This window comes from Lactuca serriola, chromosome 5, assembly GCF_051521515.1.
Source record: "Lactuca serriola cultivar US96UC23 chromosome 5, Lser_US96UC23_V15, whole genome shotgun sequence".
Taxonomy (NCBI): Eukaryota; Viridiplantae; Streptophyta; class Magnoliopsida; order Asterales; family Asteraceae; genus Lactuca; species Lactuca serriola.
In genome coordinates, this window is record NC_136412.1 from 342,352,754 (window position 1) to 342,377,466 (window position 24,713).

The 24,713-nt window shown below is 35.8% G+C and overlaps 2 protein-coding genes and 1 long non-coding RNA gene across 4 annotated transcripts; 1 reads left to right on the top strand and 2 right to left on the bottom strand.

Moving 5' to 3' along the window:
• Positions 1-289: 289 nt before the first annotated feature.
• On the top strand, positions 290-4,040 carry LOC145052051 (uncharacterized). The gene is made up of 6 exons (XR_013683952.1): positions 290-398; positions 489-523; positions 854-1,201; positions 1,322-2,103; positions 2,184-2,296; positions 3,157-4,040. It is a non-coding gene; the product is annotated as an uncharacterized LOC145052051 (long non-coding RNA).
• A 3,240-nt stretch (positions 4,041-7,280) lies between these two features.
• Positions 7,281-13,908, bottom strand: LOC145055415 (auxilin-related protein 1-like). Of its 2 annotated transcripts, XR_013685179.1 has the most exons (9): positions 11,507-13,908; positions 8,819-9,944; positions 8,573-8,717; positions 8,398-8,498; positions 8,253-8,318; positions 8,047-8,136; positions 7,793-7,969; positions 7,572-7,719; positions 7,281-7,488 (listed from the first exon to the last, which is right to left on the bottom strand). XR_013685179.1 is itself a non-coding variant. In XM_079003732.1 (8 exons), the coding sequence occupies exons 1-8, from the start codon at positions 12,091-12,093 to the stop codon at positions 7,681-7,683; spliced, it is 2,331 nt and encodes a 776-aa protein (XP_078859858.1). In that variant the 5' UTR covers positions 12,094-13,908; the 3' UTR covers positions 7,281-7,680. The 2 variants fall into 2 exon arrangements, 1 of the variants encoding a protein (XP_078859858.1); XM_079003732.1 differs by having other exon boundaries at positions 7,281-7,719.
• A 2,012-nt stretch (positions 13,909-15,920) lies between these two features.
• LOC145052052 (uncharacterized) lies at positions 15,921-19,026 on the bottom strand. The gene is made up of 8 exons (XM_078999865.1): positions 18,895-19,026; positions 18,256-18,445; positions 18,033-18,132; positions 17,757-17,822; positions 17,374-17,485; positions 17,148-17,230; positions 16,913-16,974; positions 15,921-16,226 (listed from the first exon to the last, which is right to left on the bottom strand). Exons 2-8 carry the CDS (start codon positions 18,402-18,404, stop codon positions 16,127-16,129), a joined length of 672 nt encoding a protein of 223 aa, XP_078855991.1. The 5' UTR covers positions 18,405-18,445; positions 18,895-19,026; the 3' UTR covers positions 15,921-16,126.
• Positions 19,027-24,713: the final 5,687 nt, after the last annotated feature.

A 24,713-nucleotide genomic window follows, 5' to 3' on the forward strand; every position in this document is an offset into this window, starting at 1 on the left:
AAACGAAATTAGTATTAATAGGGGAAGATTGTCAAATTAGAGACATGAGTGGTTGATGCGTTTTACACATGGGGTTAATGTGGATTATGTTTTGAAGGACACTCACGAAGGTTAGGAATTGATAGTAGTTTGTTCAATCATCATCTAGATTTCAATTCTATGTAAACCCTCTTGTTTTGCTCTACATTTCATCACCATAGTTACTGAATTTGTTGCTGTGGTAGTGGTAGAACAAGGGTACAATTTCTCCTTGTTATATTGTGTCTTATAAGTTCAAATGTATAACATTGCAGCAGCAGGATCCCTTATTAGTCTATACTTTATCAACAGACCAGAGTGGCTAGTTGTTGATCATGCATGCATTTCATACATCCTTGTCCTTTTATATGACACCCTTGGTTTGTCCCCTATTATATTCTCAGAGTTTTTAAATCATCTTTCTTTATGCTTCAAATGTATTAAACTGCAGTTAATGCCCAATCTTGCAGCTTCGGATGCGGTGAAGTGCAATGGGACACGGAAGGTTTCTACTTTTTATTCACTTATGCCTTTTCTTTTCAAGTATACCAAAGTTGAATCTTTTCTTTCTACTTATTCCTTTCCCTACATAGTAAGGGGGATGTAGCAGTGTCCCATGAAAACCTGATTGCAAGTGTTGTTGTTGGAAGTCTTGAAATTAACTTCTATCCATTGGATGTGTAAGTATAAGCAGTCTCAACTTGAAACTGTTGGATGACATGGCGGAGTTGTGACCTACTGTGTTCCATGATTACATAATAGAGTATATGATAAATTTATGTATTTTTCAATAAGTAAGGCTTGTTGATGTTCTATTAGTGTGTGGTTATTGCAGTGTTATAAATGCAGTGAAGTCATCTGGTGGTATGAGAGAAAAGACTGTTTAACAATGTGAAGAGGCAAGAACTACTTAAGGGTAACAGTTTACAAAACTTTCTTCAGCACTTTTAGCTTTCGATACTTTAAAGAATATATTCTGTGTGATATTATTGAATCTTTCAGGCTAGAATTCATATCCTATGCTATGTGGGACAAATTGTTAGTATTGCTACTTAAAAAATACCCAAAGTCAAAATTATGGTCAAAATGAAAGGAGGAGAAACAATTGGCTCAGCTGCCTCTCAAAATGCCCCCTGTAGTTCCCAAAAAATTCTGCCTTTTTCCTTTATATATTTCCATCCAGGTTCTTGAATCTGTACTTTAAATCTTTCTTACAACATCTGATGTGTTCGCATATCCAACTGAATTTAGGAAAAAAAAGTTGTTTACAGTTCCTTACATAACCCTTCTTTTCTTTTTTCAGTATGTGCTGCACTGATAAAGTGCTACCTGGATAATGATGTCTTAAAGTTTCATAACCCTTCTTTTCTTTTTTACGTTAAAAGTTCACTTAAATTAAAAGGTATTGATGTGAAATTTATAATTAAGAAAAGCTACTTTCAATAAAAAGTAATCAGGCTTTTCTCTCATATATTTGTTACTCTCATGACAAAATAATTTTTCATTTATTTTGGCAGTTTGATAAATTATCGCTAAAGCATCCTTTGGTGGTTGAAGAGGAACTCACATTTGTTTTTAGTTTATTTTTTTAGGGTAAATTTCAGGAAATAGCAACATGCCTCATTCTTTTTTACCAATATAGGAAATATACTTTATTTTTACCAACGATAGCAATTTTTAACCAATCATATCATACTTACAATTCTGCACTCATTATGCCAATACTCTTATGATCTTTACGAATAATAGCAATATGCCAATATTGATTAATAAAAAACAAAGTACATTGCTTCTATTGGTAAAAAATTATAAGTATGTTGCTATTATGGGTTAAAAAAATACTTGCATTGTTATGTGTAAAAAATAGTTTACATTGCCTAAATTGGTAAAATGAGTAAAGTACGTTGCTTTTCGATGCAATTTTGTATACTCATTAAAGTTAATAGAAAAATATTAAGTAATGTTATTTCTATATATGTTATACAGTGGTCAAACTTCTTGGATTATGAAGGCCTAGTCATGGATCCTAATGCTTTAAAAAAGAGAATATTTTTTGGGGAGGTGGAATACAGCTTGCGAAAAGAGGTTTATATAGTTTGGTACAATTTACGCTTTTACCCTTTTGGCTAATTTTAACTGAATCTGTTAATGACATGTAATTCCAGGTTTGGGAATTTTTATTGGGATCTTATTTATACGATTCGACATATGCAGAGAGGTGGTATATTGTCTCGGTTAAAACATCAGAGTACATGACTTTCAAAAAAATCAATGGCAGGTAATAACTATTTTGCCCTTCAATTTTCTTTCTCCCAACATATTATATTTATTGCAATTTTATCTTGTAGAGAAAGATTTGGTGTGAAAAGTACCATACATTTCAAATTATTTAAAATTTTTGTTTTTTTTTCTTTAAAAAAATTTAAGTATTTTTTTTAATGGTAAGGATTGACAGGTCATTGTCGTTTCCATGAGGGTGATGATAATCCAAAAATTCGCCTTTTGCATGATCTATTGTTGGCTTACTCTTTCTACAACTTTGATCTTGGTTATTGCCAGGTCACATGTCCCTATTATTTATAGAGTAAATTACAATTTTGTCCCTAGATGTTTCATTTGTTGCACAAGTGGTCTATAAAGTATAGCTTTTTTGGAAGGTTTGTCCCTAACGTTGATGGTGTTACAAGTTGTCCATGAAGTCCAAGTAAAATTACTATTTAGCCTCTATCTCTTTCTCCTTCATCACCTAACCATAATAAAATTCCTCAATCTCCACCTTAAAACCAAAGATTAAACTAAAACTAAAACAAAATGAAGATCCGGGGTACCAACAAATTGCAAAAAAAAACATGAGCATCAAAATAAAAAGATTATGAGGTTAGATTTTTTAGATCTTGATTTTGGTTTAAGTTTTGGGTTTTGATTGAGTGTGGTTTGGTTTTTATGATTTATGAGTAAGGAGATTGGGAAGATGAAGATAAGGGGAAAAAATCATTTTACTTGAAAGTAATCATTCATTTTTTTAACAAGGTTGGTGCCAGGGATGAACCTAAACTTAATTGTTACTTTTTTTTGTGTTTTTAATCGTTCACACAATATTTTGCTAATATTTGAAATAAACCATTTTTCTCCTCACAGGTCAGTGATCTCCTCTCTCTAATAATGGAAAGATCAAGTCCAAAGTTAAACTGTGATCAAAACGGCATGCACTCTCAAGTCTTTGCATTATCAAAGGTCCTCCCTCTATCTAACTATATAACAAAAGGAATTTTGGTCATTTAATAAAAAAGGAAGAATGTAACTGAAATCCTTCCACCGGCCCCTATGAATGGTTCAAGTCCATCAAATATGAAATTCGAAGGAATTGGACAGACCAAATGCACCATTGAATGGAATCTTGAATTCCAAATCCACCGGAATCCACAATTCTAATTCATAGCTATGATTTTCAAACATGTCTTGTCAGTCAAACATGTCTTGAAAAGGAATCTCGAATTCCAATTCTGTCAGAATGTGTGAATCCTTTTCTTAGCTGGTGGAACTACTCAACAACCCATTGCACAACTTGCTTAAAAAATCCAATGCTTGTATGACTTCTGTTTCTACCCTCACAAACTACAACACTATTCAAAATTTATTACATGGTTTCAGCGAAGTAGAATGACTTCTGTTTCTACCCTCACAACCTATTAAGATATTTTTCTTTTATTTGTTTTTTCATATTACTTACCATATTAAGACTCTGTAAGGTTTCAATACTTTCACATTTAGCCCTAATATTGACTTTGAATTGTATTTTGGGTTGGAATACTTTTTCAGCGATTCCTATTAATAGGAGACTACTTGTTTGTAATGATGTAAAACTTTGTTGCTGAAACGACAGATCTGACTCACCTCTATAAAGTTGAATGATGTAAACTCTTCCAATTCCTAGACGATCTGACCTCTACAAAGTTGAATGATGTTGCATTGGATGCTGATGTCCTTGTTATGTTGACTAAAGCCGTCTCTAATAAGAAAGAGTCGATATGGATCTATAAATCCAGAATTGACTTTATGTTATAAACTATTTCTATGGTTTTTCTGAGTAATATATATTTTTTTTCATCTTTCGTTGTTTTTCTTGGAAAGAATTTAAAAATCAGTGGTGTTTTTATATGAGGATTAAGAAAAATGAGCCATCTGTTAGGAGGTCACTCTTGAGATTCAACCATATTTCACATCTGTTGTTCTAACTCTCTAGCGTACTGGTGCGACGGGTAAGTTATAATCATAAATGATTATATAGCGTTGTCCGTTCCTTTCTCCTCCGCCACCACCCGACCCCGCTACTGCTACATCCGCCACTTATACCACCGCCACCACCTCTTCCGTCACCAACTGTCCTAATCATATATGATTGCTCAATCTATGAACAAACCTATATGTATACCTCTCTCATATAAACATTTACGTGTTGTCTTTTCCGCTAATTACCTAAACATTACCAACATTTTCTTCATTTTCCGAGCGTTAGATTACAAAAATAATAATAATAATTAGGAAATGGAAAACATTTAAGTCAAAAGCATTTGAAATACCATGTTTTTTAATGAGGCTTAGCAGCCAAAGTGGAAAGTCAATTGCCCCTGCCCCCAAAAGCTTTGGTCAGGGTTCAATCCCCGGCCAAAGCATGTTTTTGATACACAGTATGGCTAAGTAAAGAGATACTTTCAGGGAGAGCATTCAAATCTGGAAAGTTTTGTGGTATGTTACTATTATGGATTAAATCGATAACATGTTATTTAATAAACTATAATGCATTGCTGTTATGGTTTAAAAGTTCCGCAATATGTTGTTATTATGGATTAAATTGATAACATGTTCTTATAATAAGCTAAAGTAAATTGATATTATGGTTTAAAAGTTAAAGTAGTATGTTGTTATGATGAGTTAAATTGATAATAAATGAAAGTACATATGTTTTAAAAGTTAAGTAGTATGTTGGTATTATGAACTGAATTTATAATAAACTAAAGTATATTGTCATTATGGTTTAAAAGTTAAGTATATTTACCAATTATATATGGCAGTCTTATCATTTTTTAGGTGATAAGGTTTTGTGAGGAAGTTTCTAACGTGCGACAAGTACAAGAGCAATTACAAGAACAAATGGAGATGTCTAAAAGACAATTCAATGTGTCTTGTAATCCATCCGGTGATATTTCTTAGCTTTATGTATGTAAAAACTTTGTAATTGTATGAGACAACTGTATGTATTTGACATTTTTACTGTAATGTTTTAAAAGTTTTCAACCTTTTTAAAATAAATTAAAATTACCGACGTATTAGTGATAGAAATTCCATTGGTAAAAGGTTCCGTTGGTAAAAAGGTTAAACAAGGTCAACCACATTTCATCTCTATTACATTGCAATTTCGTTGATAACGGTTTCCAGTAAATTGGTTAAATCAGATCAAACTCACTTTTGTCCATATTCCGTCAGTGATTTTATGTTGTCCGTATTCTGTTGGAAATCCGTTGGTGCGAATTATCCACGAGCTAATATACGATAGCCTAAATTTCATAGGTAACAACCTTCTTTCTCTGAGGGGTATGTTGTAGGTATTGACACCGTAGTGTATCTTCCAAGAAAGTTGTAGAGGTTGTGGAGTTTGGCAAGCAGGAAGTTGGACACTCAGGTGCCGTTTGTTTTTTAGAAGTGAAAATGTATGAAGGCTTCTACCGTCTTTGCAACCCTTTGTAGCAGAAGAAGGGGACCAAACGGCTGCAGCATATAATAAAAAGTTTGTTTGTTTTTTAACATTTGTAGACTTGTGCAATAAGTTAAAGTAAGACGTGAAGAGGTTTGAAGCAGAGGGTCAAGTTTTGCGGCACGCAGCACACGCGTAGCAGTTTTTAAGTCAAAAATCTTCTGAAAAACAAACAGATGCGAAGGGTCGAGTGTTGCACGTGTGCTGCGCGGCGCAACAATAAATGGTTAGAAGAGATTGTTTTTTTTTTTAAATTTTTTTTAAACAAACAGCACCTTAATGATTACTGCAAGGTGCATTTTCATAATAGTCTAGGTACGTAGGATCCATATAGATATAGTGACATCCATTTTTTGCAACACCTAAAATCCCCCCAACATGCTTTCATAGTCATCTCGGGATCAAGATGAACATCTGGGTAACAAACATAAATTGGCTTATTCGTTGAACTGTTTGAAGTAGTCAAACCACTTGAAAAGTAGGAAGTTTGGTATTGCAACTGTTAGTAATTTTCCTAGTCGTTAATATTGTTAATTTATTCCAAGAAAGTTTGGTCCATTTCGTTGAAACTCAACCTAATTGTAGAAGACTAAAAATATGGGATTTGGCGAAAGGGGGTACTTGGTTGACTATCATCGAACTACTTTTCGTTAACATGGTGGGAAAGTTGCATGAGGAAAGATTGAAATTAGTCACGGGGGAGCCTACTCATGAGAAACCACACATTAAACCGCAAGTTATCCACGAGTTCCCTTTTATCACCTTTGTTAGAAAGGTGTTTTGGAAACTTGCATACCATTATTTGCAAATCGCATGGTCATTTGGTGATAACTAATTAAAAAGTTGGCCATCCTGAATTATCTAATTATTAACAACGGCCGTTCACAAAATGTGTGTGCCCATATGCCGACCCACGACCCATACAACCTTACGGATTGTGTAATGCCGATACGGATTGATAATTAATTTTAGCAAAAGCCCTATAAATAAAGAAGCAATACAGAAAGCCAATTATTGAAAACAGATGTGAAAATAATCTTAGTTATTGATACGTATTTAAACTAACTGATTATTTAGTCACAATAATCATCTTGCAAAGCAATGTTTTGGAATTTAACCGAGATCTAAAAAACCAGTATCTTTTGAGCACTTGTGTTAAAAATCTTTCGGTTTAAAAAACTTGTCCCATAGGATTATCATTATTATGAATTTAGTTTTGAGTAAGATACAAAGAATGACGATAGGTTAAGTTGATTTTAATTTGTTAACTTTATTCATCATTACTTAGCACTTGCAAAATGTACGACATTATTATAAATTGCAAGTCAAATTGCATTTTTTTTAGTCGATTTAATTTTTTTATATTAATATTTAATAATTTTTATCAGAAGTCTATATAATCAATGATCCCATGACGTAAACAGAAATTGAGTTTTGATAACCAAATCCCTTTATCTGATTTTAAATTTATAACATAAACTCTTAAATGTTGATTTTAAAAGTACATGCCTTACAATAAAATTCGTGTTAACTGATGATATGAACAATCCATATAAATTGAATAACAAAATAAAAGAAATAAAGAGCTATCCATCCTATGGAATTAGTAATCTCTATCATCCTAGGTCAATCGATGAACAAAAGAATAGGACTAAAAGGGGGAAAAATTATACAATTAAATTAGAAAAACAAAAAATGAAATCCAAGAAGAAATGTACCTGAAGATTTATATGAAAATTAACACCAGAATCTCGAAAGAGATGCAAAAAAGTTTAAAAAAAGGAAGAAGAGATAGCATCACCTTTTTGCATACGATCAATATGCAACAATGAACACACATACATGTACAATGATATCCCAGCTCACGTGAAGATTGTGTATATATTTTTACGGATTAACTGTATGAGAGACTAAAAGAGCTCCTCTGAATTGAACTTGTTCCAAGCCTCCTAATATCATTCATGTTAATGTTAATCCAAGTATAATAGAAGCATATCAGAAAATAGGGTAACAGTAGAGTACCTTAAGGAGGTCAAAAACCTTCTCGGCAACATATTTCTGTTGAAGAGTAGCTCCTTTTTGCTGCACTTTATCAGGATGGATACACAAAGTAGCCTTTCTATATGCTTTTTTAACACTCCCACCACTGATCAAATCAGTCAATGAAACAGCCTGCCAACCGCATTCAGGCCAAAGAACCTGGAATGGAAATCTCAGAATTAAGATGTCTTATTTCTTAATAAAAAAAAAAAAAAGTTAGATAAGGAGACATATACATATTGTAATGTTGATAGCATTGCTCGCAGATTTCCTTCCTTCCCTGCAGCCCAACGCTTGATTTCAACATCTAAAGTTGCAGAAATCCTCTGTTGAGATAAACACACCATTCAAAGGTTATACAGAGAGTCAGAAAACCAAATAAAGATGCAACAAAATAAAATAGGAGATGTGTACGTGTGCACAATACAAATACAATACTCACTTGTCTTTCTTCCTGTTCCTTCTGAGATTGCATATCTCGCTCATTTTTTTCAGCCAGTGCTTTAGCCTATAAACAAAAACCACATGTACATTCTTCATTCCACTTCAGATAATGTCATTGAAAATAAATCATGAAAATATGTTACCACTCGTTCCTCGATGCGTTGGTCTCTTTCCATGTTAGCTCTTCTTCGTTCCTCAGTTTCCCCCCCTTCAACATCTTGGAATTCTACACCTGGCGTAGCAGCTTTTTGAATAACAACGCTTCAGTGTTAGTCAAAAGTTTTTCCCTCACAGAGCTAACTTGTAATGAAATTATACCTCCAAAAATTGAGCTAAGATCATCAACAAAATTGGTGGTGGGAGATGTTTTCCTCACATTGGAAGGAGCTCCAGCACTGGAAGAAGCCCTGTGGGCCACTTCTGGTGCTCGTCTCTCCTGAGATAGTGGATCAGTTGCAGAGTCCTATGTATTTATTACATACACCAGATAATCATAACCAACAATCGTTTCCTAAATATTACTTATTTTATAAAAAAAAAAAATGTATATCATTTGCTACTCACAGAAGATGTCCTTGATTTTGGCACACTGTTTGGTCGGGAACCCATGTTAAAAAAGGAATCAAGATCGTTATCATTCTTTTGTTGATTCACCTTAGCGGCGGTGGCAGCGGCAGCAGCCCTGTCTCGAGCTTCTGCAGCGGCTCTCTCACGAGCCTCGGCAGTGACCCTTTCAACAGCAGCACGCTCTGCTCGACGTCTTGCTTCTGCTTGAGCCTTTGCAACAGCAGCTTTCTCACGTGCTTCTTTCTCTTTGGCCTCTGAAGTGGCTTTTTCTGCTGAAGCCCTTTCTCTGGCTTCAGCAGCAGCTCTTTCTGCTCTTCCCTTAGCCTCAACAGCCGCCCTCTCACGAGCCTCAGCTTGAGCTCGCTGAACAGCAGCTCTTTCCGATTTTAACCGAGCTTCAGATGCAGCTCTTTCACGAGCTTCCCTTGTAGCCCTCTCTACAGCTTGTCTGGTTTTCTCCCTCACCCTCTCTTTCTCTTGTTCCTCTTCTTTACTTCTAGAAGCATTCATGTGTTCCTTTTCCCTTACAAAACCTTCAAGCTCATCTAACGGAGAAGATGATTGCCTTGGACTTGGTATAGGAGGAGGGGGTCTTGAAGGTGGTGGAGCTTTAGTAACCGCTGTGAACAGAGGGATCTCTGACACAGTCAGCCATATGTCATCGCCATGTTCTGATTTTGGGGATGGGCCCGCCTGAGAGTTTGTCTCGGTATGTGATGTGGGAGAGTTTCTAGAAACAGCTGGCATGTCAAAGACGCTTTGATGATCCTCAAAAGGTGACTTCTGTGAGAATGATTCTTCTATAGAGCTTCGTGCACTGCCTATACTGGAGCCTTCTTCTGAACCCTTTCCCCTGTTATTTGTCTCCTTTGCGGATGAAGGTGAAGAAGATTTATTCAAACCATTAAGGGAGTCTATGTCACCAAACACATCCCCACCTTTTTTTGTGCTCTTGGATTTACTAATTCTGCTTATCTCTTCTAGTGGATCTGTGAAAAGACCCTGGGATGAAGCTGAAGCAATAGGGGTTGACATAGATTCTAGCACTGCAAATGGGTCATCTGTTGCATTGGATTTTTCCTTTCTTTTGATAGCTGATTTTGGGCTTGGATCTGAATTCCATCTGTTACAAAAGTATAATACCCAGCTCAGATTATTCATCTGTCACCAATATCTTTGACTACTCATACAACTAAAAGTATGAAAATAGATAACCATGTTAATGCACTTTCATACTTTTATCAGAAACTTACGTGAAACAAAAGAATTTACATGTTGCATACTTACACTCTCATAATTATATCAGTTAAAACATAAATCATCGATAGCAGTTAAGATGATTAACAGTCTTGCAACACTCACCAACAAACTCATATTTGGTGTCATGATTTTGAGATAGTTCAAATTTCACACCGATCTTCTATATCTAGGGAGATGTGAGTGTATGCAAAAGATGATTAATATATCCCCCCAACCATGTTTATGAAATTCTTAAATCCCTTGGAAAGTATTCCTTTGTTCTGTTGCTACAACCTACAAAAAGTTTTAATTTGGAGTCCCAATTGATTTTGAACATATGTACAACATTTAACAAAAAGAAAAAAAAAATCAGCTCGAGAATGAAGTATATAGAACCTGGTAACACGAAAGTTCATCATCCAACGTAAAAAAATATATATATTTAGAACCACCGATGGTTTCAACAGATCAAAATGAACAATACCAAAAGGATTGTGAAACCAAGACTTACTAGATGGATAAGATGTACAATTACCCATCTAAAAATGACTTAAAATGCAAGACATAAAGTGAACCATTTCCTGGTTGGAGTTTCTATAAAATTTTCAAGGATGAATGGCCTTGTGGGCTATGTATAAGATGGAGCATCCAGCTCACACAGATCATGAAGCTCATGGCATGTTCCCATTATTCAAGAGTTCCCAATCTCTTGAAATGCACAACAATGAAGAGAAATAAAATGGAGCCATTAATTTCTTCAGTAAATTTGCTTATAGATAAAAGCCTATCAAGAAAGGTAGGAGTGTAAAGAAAATTGGACAAACTTATATTGGATTAAGATTACTGAGACTAACTCACCTACAGAAATAGTGGTGCTGCTGGCTATGTTAATTGGAGGATGACTGAAGAAAAAGAGATTGCTTAATATATCTTTATTCCCTGACATGTGATCTAATGCACTAGTAGCTAGTATGAAGAAACAAATGCTTTAAGAATTGTGCCATAGATGCAAAGGGGGTAGTCAGTGGCTCTGCACCTGAGAAACCCAGGGTGCCTGGTCAGAATTGTGCCATTGATTTCAACATGTTCTGCAAATATGGTAACTTTTGACAAGCTTAGGACACTGTTCTCAAATGGGGCTACTAGATACAAACAAATACCTTCATTCGTAAAGCTAAAATACATAATCCTACTCGGCTACTCATATAGGTTTCTAGTCCCAAATATTGATTTAACTTCAATGACTGATTCCTTGGACAACCAAACTATACATAATACATCAATGGCACTTGATGGTTATACAATCTCAAAGCCAAGTACAAATAATTTTCATAATATTAGTGATTGTGCTTTTTATGCTCGAGGTAAACTAATTGATTAATATGTATAAACGAGTAGTTCATTAGTAAGCATTAAGTGAACAACTGCTTAAGCAAAGCATAATACCTGGTACCAGATGCAGGACTGCCGCTTCCGAAGCCAGGGATCAAATCATCAAAACCACCTGGACTCTTATTACTTTGATTCTTGCTCGGTTGAGCCTTCTCTGTTCGTCCTAAACTACTAAATAGATCATCAAAATGACCACTCTGTGGACTCGGTTTAGGCGGTGAACTATTCATTGATGCAAAAATGTTATCATCGTACCTCCTCGGGGAAGAAGAAGATACCGGCGTGCTCTTTATCCCTGGCAATCCATCGAAAATGTCGTCATCATACACAGGCTTATCATAAACCGGCGAATTCGAAGACGTAGGTTTCGTTTTAGTTTCATTATTACTAGGCGATACAGAGTCCTTGAAAATCGAATCGTAATCGAAATCAGACATTGAAGATGTCGATTTCGAGTTGCTGTTGGTGTATTTAGGCGGACCGCCAAAGACGTCGTTAAAAATATCCTTCCCATCGGCAGCGAATGTTGCTGATGAGGGTGAATTTCGGCTCCGGCGATCTCCACCAATCGATTTCATCGGAGCAGATTTTCCTTGAGGCCGAAACCCAAAATCTTTCGCTAACATACCGAACTCATCCATTTGATCCACTAGGTCTCGCAACAGGAATGCAAATGTCAAACTATTGCAAAGGTAATTGACGTTGAAATTATATAATATGTACGTTAAAAAGCTCGCAATGCGTCACAAATATGGAGACACCGGAATTAGCGTCGGACAACGGAGGAGGAGGAGGCGGCGGAGGTTGAATCGACGGCCGTTGATCCTCACGGCGGAATTTCTTTTTGTGTGCGCTCCTTGATTTCACTTCGTCGTTCTTCCGTCTGTGTCAATCTTGGCACTTTCTCCATAACGTTTAAATTCGGTATTATTTTCTCGCGAGAAAATCATGATATTTTGGTCAATTTGCGTGTTGACCTTGTTGTCTTATGACATTTTCAACAGTTCATCTATTAGATAAAAGAAAATCATTAAGTATTCGTTACTTCCTTTCTACTCATAAAAGTGTTATGGTAAATTACACAAATGGTCCTTATGATTTAGGATAATCTGTATATTTGGTCCCTAAACTTCTTTTTTAACTCGGAAAGTCATTATATATTTTTGTTACGCGTTTGGTGCTATTCAAAGTAAAAAGACTATATTACCCTTATTAAATATTTTTTACTTTTCTTTTACTCGTTTTATATTATTAATATATTAAAAACAACAAACATATATTAAAAAAATGCCCTGAAATTGCCGGTTCTAAAAAAAGTCGTCGTATGACTCTTTCCCTTCTTCTTCACTCTGTCTCTTCTTCCACCTACATCGCGTCTACTACCTGCATCTCCTCCCACCTGCCAGAAACATCTCTATAGCCACCATCGACTGCCAATTTTACCCCATGATCCTCGTATCCTTCCCCTTCTTGCTATATATCTCCAACATTGAAGAACAACCCATAACCCTCTCCCTTTCTTCCCTTTTATCTATCGTCATCTCCTACGCTGCCTCCACCACCCTTCCTTCCTCTCGCCTTTTCACGGTCGCTTACATCCCCCTGGTCGATTGCAACTAGAATTGTGGTTTTTATGAGCCTCAATTACTATCTCTTTGCTTCCATGGATTTGTTTCAGAGGTGTTCAGAATTTATGAAGTATCCAATCGCCATAGAGTGCTTTCGTTAAAGCCCTTGCTCGAAACTTCCCTTAAGAAAAAAAAACAATTCACATGTAGGTTTTGATTTGGTGCTGCTTGTTTCTTTAAATCAACCCCTTTTTCTTTCTCAACATTCGATCGATACCAAATATCTCAACTCCTCTCTAAGTCGATCACAGGTTTCACCTTCTTTCTCTCCACCACTCAAACTGATCTTGTTTTCCCTCTTTTTTTTTCTCACTTTCAATCGACACTTTTGTATCTTCTTGAATCGATAGCAGGTCTCCTTCCCCTTTCTAATTTTTTGTTCTGATTTGAAACTCCAGGTCAGTAGTAACACAAGAATAGGGGATCAATATGAAAGGGTCAATGGTGGTGACAGGGAGAAAGATGGTGGAAAGGAAGGTGGTGTAGGGTCTTCGACGATGGTTGTGCAGTGGGTTCTGTTTTGGCTAGATTCAATAAATGAAGGTGGTGTTAAGGTGGATGAAGGATGATTAGGGAGGTGGGAATAGAGATGGAGAAAGGTTATATTGGGTGGTTAGTGGTAGTAGAGGGTGGATGAAGAAGGTGTTTATTGAGTGGAAGAAGGGTGAAGATGGTGTGTTCCCGATGGGAATGGTGGAGGTATAAGGTGAAGAATGATGGTACATGGTGGTTGTTTAAGAAAAGAATAGTTGGAAGAGATAAGGGGTAAGGTGGGCCCCTTTTGCATTATCTTTTATAAAAAAATAAATAAAATAACAAAAAGTAAAATAAAATAAATAGTAAAACTGTCTTTCTATATCGACCTGGGACCATACGTGCAACAAAAGCAGGACCATCCGAATTAAAAAATCTTTTTAGGGACCAACTACGCAAATAACCCCAAACCGCGTGTAATTTCCCTAAAGTGTTGTTTATAAGGTTTTCGAGTTATCTTATCTCGATATATTATATTCCTTTAAGAGAAATTAAATATCTTTTTGTAATTTCTTCTTATTTATCTTCCTATATATATATATATATATATATATATATATATATATATATATATATATATATATATATATATGTCATATTTAATAAAATTAATTATATTTGAGAACATTTGTCATATTTCAAATAGATAAGAAATAGGAAGATAATTAAAATGAGAAATAAAAAGATATTTAATTTCTCTTTAAGAAACTGTATATGTATCCTTAATTGCTACCAAAAAGCTTCTAACCCGGTGGTATCCGGTGTTGTCCTCTCTCCTTGCGGTCGAAGGTTTAAGTCCTACTGTGGGTATATACTGAATGATTTAAGAGTAGTTTAATATATATTTGTATTTTCCGTTAAAAAAAAACATCATTAATTGTTTGTTATCCTTCATATGTGTGTGCAAGTGAGCTGTTATATTTGACTTTTTTATGAGTGAGAAAGTAATAATACCCATTATACTTTTATTAAATTCTTTTTTTTTTTGGACACTTACATATGCGGGCGGGTAAATGTTGGATAAATGTTTTACCGTTTGTTTTCTACAAGACAAAAGAACTCAAAAAGACTTCTTTATCACTTCTTGTATGAAGGCATAGAAAAATATTTTTGATCCACGTCTTCTGCCACAGATACGAAAAAAGACTAAAGACATTTTACCACTTCTAAAACAAACACCACAAAGGTTGTATAATTCTCTGTGTCCTCTTCGATAAGGCCACAGTTCATTCTCTAATTATTGTTTATTCATGTAATTACATTTGTTTTTTTGAAATCATATCATCTTTGTTAAATATTATTCACGAAATGCTTTCATCAACAATTTTCTTCACGAGTACTTGTGTTTTTGCACATTCCCCACAAAAACATTCAACTACGCAGACATAAATGAGTATTACTACATAATTTTGACGTAAGTGCATGTAAAATGAGATGTGGTTTATGATAACCCACACCAAGATTATATTCTTAACCCTATATATCTTCTCTCATTTCCCAAGACATCGATTTTCTTTTCTCTCTTCTTCCTTCTTGTTGTTTATTTGGATGTTATGATCGCTCAAATTACTTGGCTTGTTTGCAAGAGGTATTGTGTTGGGGGTTTAAAATGTCTCTAATGGTAGATGTTGAGCCATAAGGGGTATGTTGAGAACAGTGTTGGCAATTTAGATCAATATAGTTATATAGATATCTATTTTAGCAACACATAAAGTTCTTCCAACATGCTTTCAAAGACCTATCCGGGAAAGTAGATAAATCTTTGGATGAAATCAGAAATTAGCCCAAATGAATAGATGTACTGATGAAGAGGATCTACTAGAAATGGAAATATAAGAAGGTGGTCAAAAGGTTGTTTTTTTATTTATTCCATTCTTTGTAGTTATTCTAGTAGTTTTCAGTGTATGTACCATTGTGTGTCGACCTATAAAAAAGTTCGTTATTCTATTCCTAGGGGTATATAAAAAAGTTTGTTAATTGGGATTAGGTTTCGGTAGTTTGTGCTGTATGTGTGTTTGCTCACTGATTTTGTGTTGATGAAATATGTCTATAAACTCTACTAGTATATTTCATAGATCAGTAGAATAGTGAAAAGTATCCTCCATATTAGCCCTTTTATAAAATAAATAACTATTTGACTCATAAACTAACCACACAAGCAGTTAAAGTTATATCCTCATTTTAAACTTCTACCAGGCTAAGTTGAACAGTTAAAGTTATACCCTATCATATATATATATATATATATATATATATATATATATATATATATATATATATATATATATATATATATACAGATTAAAAATCCTTCCAACACAATTCTCTCCACAATAACCCAAAAACAAACCAACAAGAATCCAGATAACCAAAAACCAGAAAAAAGAACTCATCCTTACAATCTGCTTCCAGATCATAATCTCAAGAACCTGAAGGGTCTGAAGGGAAGGAAATAAAGATCGATATATTGGGAAAAAAAAGATTTTCTTTTTAATTTTTTCTAACCAAATATTCAAGATTGCGTCCGATAAAGTATAGAGTTGGCAAGTTCCTCATTGAGCTTCACGGGTAGTGGTGGCATCCGCTTCATTACCTCTGGCATGTCCTTTACCCTGCCATTATAAATAAAATTTTCATCAACTTTTCTTAAAATAAAAAACAAAAAGTAGGGAACAAACGAAATATTACTAAATATCTCATATCTACATAAAACGAAATATTACTAAATATCTCATATCTACATACAACTAATAGGGAAAAAAAAAGACATGACAGGATGTTTCTTTTTGACTTAATGCACAAAAAAAAATACTTAATAGAGTCTAGGAACAAAGGTATTCCCCCCTTAACTCCTAACTATTTACAAATTTGCCCCATTTACTTTTCTCTTCCGTTCCCTAATTTGTGCCATCATTTTTAGAATTATTTAATTTACAATTTTTGGTTGATGAAACAGTTGATTTTTTAAATTTTGGTCTCAATAAGTTTTCTCTTTGCAACTTTGGTCCTTATTTGATTTTTTGTAACGTTTTTTGTCCATCGTCCAAGTAGCATGACTAATTTTGGTCCCTAAGTACATATGATTTTTGCAATTTCGGTCCCAAAAATAGTTATATTACTTGGAACAGAGACCTAAAACGTTACAAGAACCTTACATAAGGATCAAAATTACAAGAGAAACCTTTTTGGGACCAAAATTGCAAAAAATGGTTATACTCGGGGACCAAAATGTAATGTACGGAAAAAGAAACGGTGCATACACGGAAAATCCTAGATCCATAGAGAGCTTATGACTTACTCATTCGAGATTTTATCAATATTGTTTCTCACTTGGCGAAAAAGATTGATGTTCTCATGTAACTGCCAACATAAGAGAAATTCAACCATATTAGACATTGCGTTGACTTGTATTCCAATCCAATACACGTATATGAACAATTTTACAATTTAAAAGCAAAAGCTTCAGCCCCATGATAAGGCCTTGAACTTTGTCATATGATTTTGGTTCAAGTTACAAAAAGTTAGAAATTTACCTTCAAAGTAGTAAAATTTACAGAAATTTGATGCAAAGCCATGGCATTCTGTTCAAGAAGCTTCCCTATCTCACCATCAATAACTGCAAGCAACAGTTAAACTTGTTAAGAAAGAAAATCCAAAATCCAAAAGTTGTTAAGATTCTTCATTGATAAATTGTCTGTCCTAACATTTTACCCTTTTTTTTACAGATAAAATCCACCAAGAAGCAGAAAATCCACCAACCTTTGTAATTGATGCCATCATCATTGTTTATGGAAGAGGATGATGATGGAAGACCATTGGCATGATTTGAAGCATGAGAAGATGGCTTCACTTGTTGTTCTGTAGTTTTTTCCTGGACATGAAAAAAAGAAAAGGAACATGAACAATTATGTCTTAAGACAAATTAAAAAAAAAAAAAAAAAAAAAAAAAAAACAATCACTTTTTCTAAGGCTCAAACAAGATTTCTTGCATCTATTCTTTAATGTTTTCATACACCAAAACTGACAAAAACAAAAAAAAAATAAAAAATTCTCATTTTTTCTTTGATATGTAATTTGATAATAAACAGAAAGAGTTGAAACAAGTAGAATTGTTGCATTTGGCATAGACAAGTAAAGCATACCTTTCTATTATTCTGCTTCCTTGATGAACCCTCCTCGTCTTTCCTTCTCTTGCCAATTTCCTTTTTCTGGAAAGATACAAAAATCAAAGCCTATATAATCAGATATAGTACTACTACCCATTGGTTTATTGTTATTTAAATATAAACAAGTCGTAATACCAATAGAGAATTATATATCAATTAAAAATTAATATACACAACATAAATCATATACAAAATGATAAATGCATATTTAAAAAAAAAAAAAAGGTAGTTCCAGAGAGATAGAGATCATACAGTCATCCATTGACAACGACACGCCACATCCCGTGATGTTTTGTCTTGTAATTCCTTTGAAATTTTTCTATAACACAATTCTCTACGATCCGAGGCATATCTGCATAAAAGATCATACCCTATTATTCTTACAGACACAATTGACTGAAAATCACAATACAATTATATGATTCTTTACGTCAAAAAGATAATCAAACTTTATAGTTTATAAAGATTAACTTACTTGACAAGCAGTTCTTCCAACAAGGACTGTTCAACAGAAGTCCACTCTGTTGAGATAAGAACATTGTGCAGCAACCCATGCTCAGAAGACCCCATGACACCGTTGCTACACTTATTGTTATTGGTGGTGGTAGCACCATTTGTACTCATCTTTCCCAAGCAGTCTTCAAGTATCTCTAACAGTCACAAACCTGGATAATGGTAGTTTGTATTTTTTATTTCAACCAGAAAAAAAAAAATAGAATATTAACTGGCAATAGGGTGTGATTTCTTATGTTCCCCAGCACTTGGACTATATATAATCAATCAGAAGAGATGTATTGCAGCTATAGAGTATACAAAATTGGAACAAAATTGGCATCCTCGAGCCATACCACCGCATATGTTCTATGAAATCACTAAACTGTGATATCAACAACAATTGCACAGATGTGGCTATAAGCACATGATATATACATTTAAATTTACATATTCGTTGCTTATTCAATGAAATCAAACGAGTATGGAGATTACAGAGAAATAGTACTGGATTACAGATTCATGCACGGGTACGATTCTTGTCAAGGATAAACGAACCAGGAACTGAACCCTGAGCATGTTAATTAAGGAAAAAAGGAATGTTATTTGATCGATCACTTACCATGATTTGAATGAAGTCCTAACACTGTTGTTTCTACAATTCTAGTCTATCCCTCACGAACTCACAGTTGAATGAGTATATGGGTAGAGCATAGGGTTGTATTCTTAGTAGGACTCCATCACGGGTTGAATTCGTAGGGGATTTGGATACGTAAGGAATACGGATGCACATAGATGAATACGTAGGGAATACTTAGATGGATGGATACTTACGTGGTGTTTGTTTTTTGTCGGCAGATCTTCCTGGCAGGGCCGGCTCTACCCTTTGCAAAATTAAGCAATGGCTTAGGGCCCCAATTCTAAAGGGCCCCCAATTTTAAAGCTTATTCTATTATATATGTATATATACGTATTTCTTGGGTTACAAATACAAGTTGAAGCTTGATCTGATGGTAAAACACTAGTTTATAAAACTAAATGTTTTAAGTTCGAAACTTTTGCTTACTTGAAGGGCCCCAAATTTTTTTGTTTGCTTAGAGCCCCTAATTTGGTTGAGCCGTCCCTGCTTCCTGGCCTCTTGCGCACATAAGTAGGGAATACGTAAACTTAAGGGTTTTTTCGTAAAAAATAATTCTTGGTAACCTGGAAAGGGTAAAACTGATATTTTCTGCCAAACTTAAGGCTTTTTATGGCATTACCTCTTCTTTATAGGGGTGTGTATGGGGCGGTTTGGTTCGGTTATTGGTAAAAACCGAATCATAACCATTATGATTGGTTAATGCATTTTGGTAGCCATTGGTATGGTTAATATTGGTTATGGTTAATGGTTTTAATGGTTTTGGTTAATGGTTAATATTGGTTAACCATAATGTTCAAATTAATATAAATGGAGAAAGTATATTGGCATAAAAAATTAAAAGAGAATACAAAAAAGTCTTCGACACCAATGTTTATAACCTAGCTTATAGTAATAGAAAAAATAGGTACATTTGATACTCAGAGTGAGATAACACATAGTCATATTCAAAATCCAAAATATTCAATAAAAATATAAAACATTAAAAAAATTTGACATTAGTAATTTCATATATTGATAATTGATATTAACATTAAAATAAAGCCAAACTTTCATACATGTTCAATGCGATTAAATAAAAAACTATAAAATAAAATAGCCAAACATTCATATTATGTGTTATCTGGATAAAAAAAAATGTCAATCACCCATATACATTCAATCTGATTAAGTCAAAAACAGTAAATAAAAAAACCAAAAAATTCAAAAAAAAAATACATTCTTAATATATCACAAAGTCAAAAATAACTAAAAACTTAACTTACCTAGAATTCTTGATTATAAAGTCAAAAAATCCTTCGAATACGTCTATAAAGTCAAAACAATCTTTGATTAGGATTAACAGTGTGAGAAGCCTCCGATTAGGATTATGAGTGTGAAGATTACACTATTTGTGAATAATGTTTACAAATTGTAGAATTAGTCGATTAGGAATTACAACATTAATCAATAATCTAACTCAATGCATGATTGAAATATTGTGTCTGTCTGCATGATCAACCTTTGATGGTTTGATTGCTCATTCGTCTCCTAATAATTGAGGATTAATGAATTATATTTTGAAAGTTTAATGGGTCTTAAATAAGTTTGATTATATTATTTTATATATAATCTATAATTTTTATATATTAAAATATAAAGTTAGCGGTTCGATTAATAATGGTCTGGTTAACCTATAAAACCATAACGAACCGTTAGTTATTGGTTAACAAAAATCAGAAACCGAACCAACGGTTTTTAAAATGGTTTGGTTATTATGGTTCGGTTATATTGGTTAATTTGGTTTTGGTTCGGTTTTTCAGTTATTATGCTCACCCCTGCTTCTTTTATATATCAAATTCTTTAATTCCTAATTACATTGTTTAGGCATAACTTTGCGATCAAAATTGTTGGTCTTTATCAAATATATATTTTAATTTGTATCATTTTTATTTTCACTTTTTATACAATAATACATAAAAGTTGATTTAGATTTGTTAATTATTTATAACAAAGTCATAAATATATTAAAAAAATCACTTTGTAGCTTAAAAAAATCAGTTTATTTAGATTTTAGTTTATTTTAGTAGCATGCAGATGTTAAAAAAACAAACAGTCTTCTTTTTCAGACTGCAGACGTTTGGTGTACCTCTTCTGCTGCAGAGGTCTACAGATGTGGTCCGCAGACTGCATACATTTTGCCTCAGAAAAAACAAACAACACCTTAGACTAAACGGTGACGTGGCAAGCCCAAAACGTCGTGGTCACGGCTAACACCCCCCCCCCCCATTTTGTTTTCGTCCGTTACCATCCATTTTGTTGCCCTCCGTTGCCCACATAACGATTGATAACATAGATGAAACGGTCATTTTTTTTACAGTTGGCTAACGGTCAATATCTAAAAAAAATTTAACTTTTTTTATTTTACATATAAATATATATACAAACATAATTTTAAACACACAATTTTCTCTCATCTTTGTAATACTTTCAACCTTCAAAAAGAAAAAAAAAACTACTTTTCCTTTCAACCAAATATGGAGCTAAACCCGAACACCTCGCCTCCAAACACAAACACATCCATCCTGATGGGGTTCGCACAATACAGAAGTTATATGAACCTACTCAACTCAAACTTACCCCAATGCAATTTCCTACATTCCCTTACATGCAGCAATACGCAAATCTTCAACAAAACATTTTCAATGCTTTCACTTCCATGCAACAAACAACCACACAACCACCACCAGAAACTGTTCCAAGAAACTGTTCCTGAAACACAAGCGGGAGGTAGTCGGAAAAGGAGAGGGAAAGGAAAAGGGAAAAGGAAAGGGAAGACAGTTGCGGATACGGAAGAAGATCCTCCACTACGGTGGACACCGGAGGAGGAGTATGCATAGTGCAAGACTTCAAAGAGTTCAACCATCAGAAATGATATGCGAAGAAATGGGTTTTGGGAAGTTGTGCTTGGCAAATTCCTCGCGCTTATGAAGAAACGACCATATCGCAATATCGTTATGCTTAGTAGCAAATGGACTCCGTTCAATCATCGGTGCACTAAGTTTAATGGGATTTTCATGAGACTAGAATCGCAAAAGCAAAGTGGTGCAAATGATTTTGATGTGTACAAAGTTGTGCGGGAACAATATCAAGTCGAAATGGGGCACGCTTTCGAGTTTGAAAAAATATGGGAGATTGTCACGCAAGATCCAAAATGGATTAAGGTGATAACATCGTCGGAGGCACAATCAAAGATGTCTCACAATTCTAGTTCGTTTGACGTTTCCGACGCACAAACTAACATCGACCTCAACGCTGACACAGATGACATTGAATAGATCCCCCCTCCCCCCCCTACACACATACACGTTGACCGATCGGACGTGACAAAGCGAAACACGTTCAACGTTGTGAAATCCCCATTTTTACGGCCAGAAAAGACTGATTTTTGTTTATGCTTTGTTTGAAAATCAGAGCAACACTTTTATTTAAAATGTTACTCTGATTTTCAAACAAAGCATAAACAAAATCGGTCTTTTCTGGCTGTGAAAAATGGGGATGTCACACTAGGACACATACCCGAAGCACGTCCTCGAGATTCTGAATCGTCCTCTCGCTCTGCCCGTCCGTCTGGGGGTGGAAAGTGGTGCTGAAATGGAGATGAGCACCCATCTCGTCATGAAACCGTTTCCAGAACCTGGAAGTGAAACGGACGTCTCGGTCTGACACTACTGAAACAGGCACTCCATGTCGTGCCACTACCTCTCGCACATAAATATCGGCTAGCTTCTCGGCCGATATGCTCTCCTGAATCGGTATGAAATGCGCGCTCTTGGTCAGCCGATCCACTATGACCCAAATCGAATCAACTCCACGTGCGGTCCTGGGAAGCTTAGTGATGAAATCCATGGTGATATCCTCCCATTTCCATACAGGAATGTCTAACGGTTGCATCTTGCTGTGGGTCTCTGGTGCTCTGCCTTGACCTTCCTGTAGGTCAGGCATCTCTCCACATACTAGGCAACGTCTCGCTTCATGTAGGGCCACCAATAATCGGGTCGAATATCTTTATACATCTTCGTCGCCCCTGGATGGATGGAGAATCGAGACTTGTGGGCCTCATCCATCAACACCTGTCATACTCCTCCCCAGTACAACACCCAAACCCTCCCATAAAGGTTCAACAATCCTCGATTGTCATAATCGAAAGAAGCTACCCAGCCCACTTTCCTCTCACACTTCTGCCTCTCCTCCTTTAGGCCCTCAACCTGTTCCTCTCTAATATGCTCCAATAATGGAGTAATCACTGTCATCCTCAGACATATATCCCTGATCGGAGCCGCCATTGCCTTGCAGCTTAGGGCGTCGGCCACTACATTGACCTTGCCCGGATGATAAAGGATCTCACAATCATAGTCCTTTACCACATCTAACCACCGACGTTGTCTCATGTTTAGATTCGGCTGATCCATGAGGTACCTTAGACTTTTGTGATTCGTGTAAATGGTACAACGGACCCCATAGAGGTAATGTCGCCAAATCTTGAGGGCAAACACCACTGCCCCTAGCTCTAAATCGTGTGTCAGATAGTTAGCCTCGTGAGGCTTCAACTGTCTAGAGGCGTAAGCTATCACATGCCCCCGCTGCATCAACACTACTCCCAAACTTGTGATCAAAGCATCACAGTAGACTACAAAATCCTCTATACCCTCTGGCAGGGTAAGAATCGGCGCCTCACACAATATCTGTCTGAGGGTCTCAAATGTTGTCTGCTGCTCAGGCCCCCAACGAAACACCACCGACTTCTTGGTCAGTGGGTTGTTGGAACTGCTATCTTGGAGAAATCCTGGAGAAATCTCCTGTAGTACCCTGCCAATCCTAGGAAGCTCCAAATCTCAGATGGAGACCTCAGGACCTCCTACTGCATCACGGACTCAATCTTGGTCGGATCTACTAGTATACCCTTCTGGTTGACGAGGTACCCAAGGAACTGCACTTCGCGCAACCAGAACTCACACTTGGAGAACTTCGTGAAAAGTCTCTCCCTCCTCAAAGTCTCTAGCACCTCCCTCAGGTGCTCCTCGTGCTACTCTTGAGTCTTGGAATAAACCTAGATGTCGTCGATGAACACTATCACAATTCGATCCAACATCGGCCTGCATACGAGGTTCATGAGATCCATGAACGCGACTGGAGCGTTGGTGAGCCCAAACAGCATCACCAAAAACTTATAATGACCATAGCGGGTCCTAAAAGCGGTCTTCTGCACATCCTCACCTCTGACCCGCATCTGATGATATCCGGAGCACAAATCAATCTTGGAGAAGCAAGATGCTCCCTGAAGCTGATCAAACAAGTCATCTATCCTTGGAAGTGGGTAACGATTCTTCACCGTTACCTTATTCAACTCCCGGTAATCTATACACATACGGTGCGACCCATCCTTCTTCTTCACAAACAGGATCGGGGCTCCCCATGGTGAACTGCTCGGTCTGATAAAACCCTTGTCTAACAGCTCCTGCAGCTGTGTAGATAACTCCTGCATCTCTGGAGGAGCCAACAGATATGGTGCCTTGGTTATCGGAGCCGCACCAGGAACCAGGTCAATCCTGAACTCAACCTGTCTCTCAGGAGGTATTTCAGGAAAATCCTATGGAAATACATCTGGGTACTCTCGTACTACCGGTACATCATCAACTGTCGCCTTGCCCTTCTCCCGGGCGTTTAAAATATAGGCGATGTACCCCGCGCAACCCTGCTGAAAGTAGCGCCACGCTCTCGCTGCTGAACAAAGAATCGGTCCGCACTGTGGCCTTTCACCCTGA